Source organism: Dendronephthya gigantea, unplaced genomic scaffold, assembly GCF_004324835.1.
Source record: "Dendronephthya gigantea isolate DGI-Jeju-01 unplaced genomic scaffold, DenGig_1.0 000527F, whole genome shotgun sequence".
NCBI lineage: Eukaryota > Metazoa > Cnidaria > Anthozoa > Malacalcyonacea > Nephtheidae > Dendronephthya > Dendronephthya gigantea.
In genome coordinates this window covers 33,988-40,902 of record NW_021163537.1, presented here as the reverse complement: position 1 = coordinate 40,902, position 6,915 = coordinate 33,988, and the positions used below count along the sequence as shown (strand labels likewise).

At 36.8% G+C, this 6,915-nt stretch overlaps 2 protein-coding genes, 1 long non-coding RNA gene and 1 pseudogene across 3 annotated transcripts; 2 read left to right on the top strand and 2 right to left on the bottom strand.

Moving 5' to 3' along the window:
- Nucleotides 1-4: 4 nt before the first annotated feature.
- On the top strand, nucleotides 5-2,504 carry LOC114543695 (serine/threonine-protein kinase D1-like; the record flags this gene model as incomplete). Its single annotated transcript, XM_028562575.1, is given in 8 exon segments — nucleotides 5-28; nucleotides 30-71; nucleotides 160-216; nucleotides 285-389; nucleotides 493-600; nucleotides 850-1,010; nucleotides 1,241-1,433; nucleotides 1,605-2,504. Coding segments are annotated over 8 exon segments (891 nt in total), but the record flags the coding sequence as incomplete, so codon positions are not given.
- LOC114543697 lies at nucleotides 2,422-4,131 on the bottom strand (annotated as a pseudogene).
- LOC114543699 lies at nucleotides 3,973-5,104 on the top strand. Its single transcript, XR_003690161.1, has 3 exons — nucleotides 3,973-4,096; nucleotides 4,371-4,428; nucleotides 4,962-5,104. It is a non-coding gene; the product is annotated as an uncharacterized LOC114543699 (long non-coding RNA).
- On the bottom strand, nucleotides 4,301-6,870 carry LOC114543696 (adenylyltransferase and sulfurtransferase MOCS3-like). Its single transcript, XM_028562576.1, has 8 exons — nucleotides 6,738-6,870; nucleotides 5,901-6,561; nucleotides 5,714-5,776; nucleotides 5,459-5,622; nucleotides 5,292-5,339; nucleotides 5,088-5,193; nucleotides 4,889-4,996; nucleotides 4,301-4,803 (listed from the first exon to the last, which is right to left on the bottom strand). The coding sequence occupies exons 1-8, from the start codon at nucleotides 6,834-6,836 to the stop codon at nucleotides 4,652-4,654; spliced, it is 1,401 nt and encodes a 466-aa protein (XP_028418377.1). The 5' UTR covers nucleotides 6,837-6,870; the 3' UTR covers nucleotides 4,301-4,651.
- Between the last annotated feature and the right edge of the window lie 45 nt (nucleotides 6,871-6,915).

The window sequence follows — 6,915 nt, the reverse complement described above, 5'->3', positions numbered from 1 at the left end:
AATTGTCGACAAGTTAAGATTCCCGACGAAAACAGGCAACCCAACTAAAGAACGAGGTGTCCATTCTGCAGGTAATGCCCATCTTGCGAGGCAGGCGCTTGCGGGTTGAGCAGCCCCTTTCAGAAGTTAAACAATTGCAATTTGTTTTCTTCACGACAGGAATTACATCATCAAGGAGTGGTTAACTTGTATCACTTTTTCGAAACACCTGAAAAGGTAAGACTCGTATCTGATTATTATTCTTTTGAACTTTTTCACTGATCGAGTGTATCTTTGACGTGTAGATCTTTGTGGTGATGGAGAAATTAAAAGGTGATATGTTGGAGTTGATTTTATCCAGCACAAAGGGAAGATTGACAGAAAGATGTACAAAATTCTTAATATTCCAGGTTTGTCTGAAATCGTGGTTATCGAGGACCCGCCATTAGGGCTTCCTGATGTATTCAGCTCTGACACAACCTGGCGAACTAACTAAGACTTATTTTTTTGCAGATTTTAATAGCTTTAAAGCATTTGCATTCGAGAAACATCGTCCATTGCGATTTGAAACCAGAGAATGTTCTCTTATCACAGAATTGTTCTGATTGCGGGTTTCCGCAGGTGAGTGTCTTTGACCAAGATGAACGTAATTGTGTGATGTGGTTTCTTGTGTTGCGCGTGTTGCGTGCGTGTGTTGCGCGTGTTGCGTGTATGTTAAAGGAAATTGTCCTTGCATGTGTTTCTCTTTATATTCTTGTTTGTGAATGGTTGTGTGTTGTTATTTTGTTTCTGTGTGTGAATGTGTGTATATATTTCACTATCTATCTATTGCTGTTGAAATACTCTTCTAACAAACATTCCACATTTCAGATTAAACTGTGCGACTTCGGCTTCGCCCGTATCATTGGCGAGAAATCATTTCGTCGCTCGGTCGTCGGAACACCCGCTTATCTCGCGCCTGAAGTGTTACGTAACAGAGGATATAATAGATCCATTGATATGTGGTCCGTTGGAGTCATTATTTATGTTAGGTAAGACAACCTTTCATTAACGCGGAGCTTTTGATAGATGTGAACGAGTAATTAGTTACGAATGCTCTGATGTATAAAAGCTTTTATTTAAACATTAGTAACTAAATTACTCGTTCACATCAATCAAAAGAAGAAAATGAAATTGAAGCATTCTGCAGTAAATGTGGTAGAATCCTTAGGGATTTAAACACGAAATGATGCCGCTCATACAATTCTTTTCTGTTCCTTAGTCTTAGTGGAACATTTCCATTCAACGAGGAAGAAGAAATCGCCGATCAAATTAAGAATGCTGCGTTCATGTATCCGTCAGATCCGTGGCAAGAAGTTTCCAAAGAAGGCATCGATCTCATCAATAGACTTCTTCAAGTTGACAAGCGGTACCGACTGTCGTGTGACAAATCACTTGGTCATCATTGGTTGCAGGTATGGCAATATTTTTACATTAGTTATGGCTCTTGGTATGCGGTTAGCGCACTCTCTTTGAAAGAGTAACAGGGCGTCCCTCCCCTCCCTCCCTACCCCGCCCTACCCCTCTCTACCCCGGGGTTCATGATCTGGAAATCCAACTAATTCTCCGACTTCACTCCCCACCAGGAGTACCAAACATGGCTCGATTTACGAAGTCTTGAAGGGATCGTCGGTGAACGATATCTTACACACGAGAGTGATGATGAACGTATGGAGGCACATCGCTTACGACTTGAAACTCCTCGAGCAAACAATCATTACCAAAACTCTATGACTGGAGCCCAGTCTCCAAAGGGAAAACTCCAAACGGCCATGAGCTATGTATAACTCAAGGAGACCCCATTTCAAAATTGAGCAATCGAACTTTTGGCCTCAACAAGGCCGAAGCAGGGGGTTTCTTGCTCATAAATCACCTCTTATAAACCTCATTGCTAATGATCAGTTTTATCATAGTTTTACCTCAAAATCCAGCAGCGCAAATACTTATCTAAGAAATCTCAAATTCTCATATTTTAGCACTAGAAACGCTTAATGTATGGTTATGGGTATGCGTCTTCACTGAATTAAGGGCAAGGAGATGGTATGATGTTCAGTGAAGGCATTTGCAGTTCAAAGCATATTGCAAAAATCTTTCCTTTTGTAAAAAGGAATGGTGCAGTGGATACATTATGCGTTTCTAGTAACGATCAATCGTTAAGACTTGTACATTTTCAAGATTTCAAGATGTTGCTATTTTTCCTGTCTTCTACCATCCTAATTAGTAGGGTATGCTCAACCCCCACCCAATTTTAATAGTTGTCTTGATCCTAAATCTATCTTGGGCAATAAATCTTGTATTATCAAATATATATCAAAGCAAGGATTTACAAGAAAAAAGCAATCCTGTCTAGGTTATATTGCATTTGAAAGGATTATTAAGACAGAACATATTTTAAGATGCATAATATTACAGAATAAAGGCCATTTTTTATTGTATCATAATTATTACCCTGCACAGAATGTAAATTTTACACAATTTCATAAATATTCCTAGTTCATTGTGTTTGATTGTGTTTGCTATTTTTTAAATTAGTTGTGGTCTGATGGGTTAGGTTTGCAGAGAAAACACTAAAGCAATAGTTTAAAATGAAATAATTTTATATATTAGCAAAAAATTAGTCAATTTAATCTAAAAGTTTGGATTGTACAAATTTGATCAAAGCTATATATCACTACCTATATGACTACATAATTTATATATTACTGATATCTAATTTGCATTCAGCATATTCAAGCATCCATTATATGAATTCTAAGTGCTCATCTTCAGCAATTCCAAATTTTGTTTTATTTGCTTCAAAGATATCTGTCAGCCCTTCAAGATAGAGCTTGTGGAGGTTATCTACATCCTCAATACCAGGCTCTTTATTTGCATCAATGTGGATTGGTTTTCCAACTAAACATGAAAGGATTTGTGTTAAATTGTTGTGATGGCTACATTTGTCTTGAGCTTAGTTGGCATGTATATGTTAACTACCCTTTCCCTCATTTGACAGGATTATTTTACTCACCAATGGTATGCACAGGTTTTCGGAAAGGAACAAAACCAAAGGTATATTGAAATATGCCCCGACCATAGAAAAGTGGTGGAGAAAATGTAGCAATCTCCTTGACTTTGTTTTGGATCTTCCTAAGGGGGAGCCTTCAGGATTTGGATATTGCTTGAAGAGGTTGTTTTCACCAAATGAAAATACTGGAACAAGTGAGGCTCTGAAAACGAGTGAAAACAAAGTTGACACTTGGCAGGTATATTAGGTCACAGGTTAGGGAGATAGCCTAATGAATCTATTAATAATTAATATGAACCTAAATGACACCTGTACTTCTTTGCTTGAAGGCTCTTAACGCAACACTCACCCTGATTTTAAAGCAAGTTTAACAAAACCTTTCCTATTTTTTAGTACCAATTTAAAATTTCCTGGCCGAGCTTCCAGTGCCTCGGCTGCCCCTCCAACCACTACAACACATGAATGCCCTGGACCCATTTTGGTCAAAATATGATTTATGCTTTCTTTAGACGCTGGGCAAATGCCCATAAACATCAGCAATTCTCGGAATAATGGGATCTTAAATTGAATGTTAAGCGTGATAAGATGAGCAATAACTCCTGGGAAAAGCTTGGAAAATCCCGTCGCTTCAGTAGCGAAGTTTCCCGACGCTCCAAAACCCATCACACCGTGCGGATGACAGCCAAATAAATAGTTCTTGGATGGATCCAATTCGTGAGTTTTTACTAGATTCAAAGGAAAGAACTCCACGTAATGTTTCCATATGTTCAAAGTTCGTGTAAACGGGAAAAATCTCCCGCCTTTCTGTGGCGTCTCTTTGTCGACGATGAAAGCCCAGCCGAGGTAAAGTAGAACAAAAATACGAGTGAAAAGATTAAAGTACAACATCAGCAGACATAATAAAATACAAAGAACATGACCAAACATAAATAACGTCGCAACCAGCCACACTATAAACGTCTGACGGCGTCTTTGAACGGGAGTCTTTAAAGGTGCCCATTCGATACCAAAAGCCTTGGTCATGATGGAATTAAAAAGCCGAATTTCGGACTTCTTTTACCAATATTTCAGGTAAGACAATCACGCCAACGCAATGTTCTTTTGTTGACAATATATTGCGAAATTTATTCATATATTCGTGAGGGCTTGCACGCTCACTAGGAAAACAAAGAATTTAAATGCCAGCCTATTTTCGTGTCGTAAATATCTTTTGATATTTTGAACTTTTTCAACTATTTATTTTTGTTTTTTCTTTATGCTTATTTATGACGTCACCTCGTCGCTATGTAGCAAGATGTTTCTAATCAATTGTTCTAATCAATTGTTCTAATTGCTAATTTTCTAGAATTTATTCCAGGAAAAGTTGTGGATAGATGGTTGTGAAATAGGGATTTATTGGAAAGGTATGAATGGGTACAGTAGGGGTAGTACGTACTACCAGTAGCAGTATAGGTTATATTATAATATGCTATGAAACTGCTCAAATTCATTATTGCATTAAAACTGCATTCTTTTCATATGAAAGATTTTGCTCAGCATAATTGTGAACAGTCTATTGTGTAATCATATTTTCCTACATGATACTTCCACAATTAATAGAATTTTATGGAAGTAATAGTTCATTGATTAATAGCATGGAAAACTGGGATCAATATGTTTGGTCCATTGCTCTAATCCACCAGCCATATCCTTTATTGAAACATCAAAGTCCTGGAGAATTTTTTTCAAAATTACAACTGCTCGCTGTGAGTCATTGCCCTGATGACAAACAGCAATAACTAATGAAAAGAAAATTGTTAGAACAAGTTAGCAATAACATAATTAATGTTTTGATATAACCATGCAATATAACCAGAAGATAACCTGGTAGAGATGTTTCATGTTCACTATTAATTCTAGCCAACGTTGTGCTTATTTCTTCTTTAATTTTCACCAGGTTCTTGTTGTTCTCTATATCTCTGATTGGAATGTCTGTTTGGATATTTGTTAAGAAGAAACTGAAATGTGACACTAAGTAATTGGTGAAGTATGAATATTATTTATTGGACAAATATAAGGATACTTAGAAAGTTGTCAGAAGTTTGCAAACAACATATCTCCAACTCAACCCTTGGACGGACATCAACCAATATGTGTGATATATTTTCATCTACCAATTTCTTGTATTCCTTAATGTGAATATGTTTACCAGAAAAGGAAAATATGTTTTTGACACAAGTTATTTTGACTGATTGACATGCATTTTTATATATTTTGAGTACATTACCTGGGCTGAGATCCTACTGATACTTTGCAGGATATCAATATTTCTAGTCTAGAATGATTTGAAAAGCAGTGTGCTGAATAATGTTGGTCTTAAATAAGAATCTTTGACTGGCAATTTTTAGAGGTTGTCTATAAAAACCAATCAACCAAAATTAAATCCATCATTACTTTATCAGAAGCTGCTGTGCCACAAAACTGTTCATAATCTTGCAACATGGTTATTGTTGGCTCATCTCCACAAACAGCACAGTTGTTTTGCCTGCTGCGGAGTCTAATGGTTGTAAATCTACCGTCCAGTGCATCAAATAACAACATTTTCTTATTAAAGGACACTACAAATGTTGTTAAGGAGTGTTTTTGCTGCCTAATTCAAAGATGATCTCAAGATGAAGAATAAAAAGTTGGGACATATTGCAAGGATACCAGGAAGGCCAACTGCAATCTTTATAACTTCTAGAGCTTGTAAGTTGCCAATTATACCTGGAACTAAAGTGCCAATTTACAATCGACATGACTATGTTAATAGTATGATTGATTGATATTAGACTATATAAGGATAAGGATATCAAACAAGGGACTCTCTTTGAATTCAGAAACAAGGCTGACTTACCAACTCCTAGTACACCAGAGTCTGAACAATTCCCTACTGTCTCAGGAGGTGGAGGGATGGGGTAGAGACATCTATAACAGGGTCCATTCTCATAACCAAATGTAGTCAATTGTCCATCAAAGCGAAGTGCACTTCCTGAGACTAACGGTCTTCTCGTTAGTATACATGCATCGTTTAACAAATACCTGGTTGGAACATTATCTGTTGCATCAACTATGATGTCATAGTTTGAGATTATGTCCAGGGCATTAGCACTGTTGAGATGCAATTTATATGTAATTATTTGCACTGAAGAATTCAATTTAGACAATGTCGCTTTTGCTGAATCAACCTTACTCCAGTTAACTTTCAGTTCAGAATGTAAAACCTGTCGATGCAGGTTGTTTAGTTCAACATCGTCGTAGTCAACCAATCCAATGCATCCGACACCAGCCGCTGTTAGGTATATGGCCACAGGACACCCTAATCCTCCAGCTCCAACAATCAACACTGAGGAGTTATTTAGTTTTAATTGTCCTCTTACACCAATCTCTGGCAATATAAGCTGCCTGCTGTATCTCATTATATCTGGGTTGGTTAGTTTTGATTTTGCACCTCTGAATCCTGTAATGTTTTTCACATTACTTGTTGCACCATTTTCCAGTTCTTCCCATGGTATTCCCTATATTGAAAGGACAGGGAAATGTTCATTTAATAGCAAGCAAATAAACTAGAAGAATTGCTCTAAAATCCTAACTTTCTATTCTAACTCCTCTCTAATGTCTTATTTCATGTAATATGCTATGTGTACATATAACAAATTGCAAAATGTATTCCAACAGGAATTGTCCGTCGCACCTTTTCACTTAGAAATTCTTTGATTTGATTAAGCTCCGAAGTCGTTCGTTCAAGTTTTTCAAGTAATTCTTCCACATTTTCTTCTTTTTTATCCTCCATTCTAAAGAAACGCCATTTCAAAACTACACCAAGTTTTTCAAACGAAAAAAAATGAAAATTTTAAACCTTATCGAAAGTA

Excerpts from the sequence above, each read along its gene's own strand:
- LOC114543696 (XM_028562576.1), bottom strand. The coding sequence starts at position 6,836 with ATGGAGGATAAAAAAGAAGAAAATGTGGAAGAATTACTTGAAAAACTT. Across the intron at positions 5,777-5,900 it reads CTCTGGTGTACTAGGAGTTG|TTCCAGGTATAATTGGCAAC; the intron begins GTAAGTCAGCCT and ends TTGGCACTTTAG. Across the intron at positions 5,340-5,458 it reads GCACAGCAGCTTCTGATAAA|ACTAGAAATATTGATATCCT; the intron begins GTAATGATGGAT and ends AAATCATTCTAG.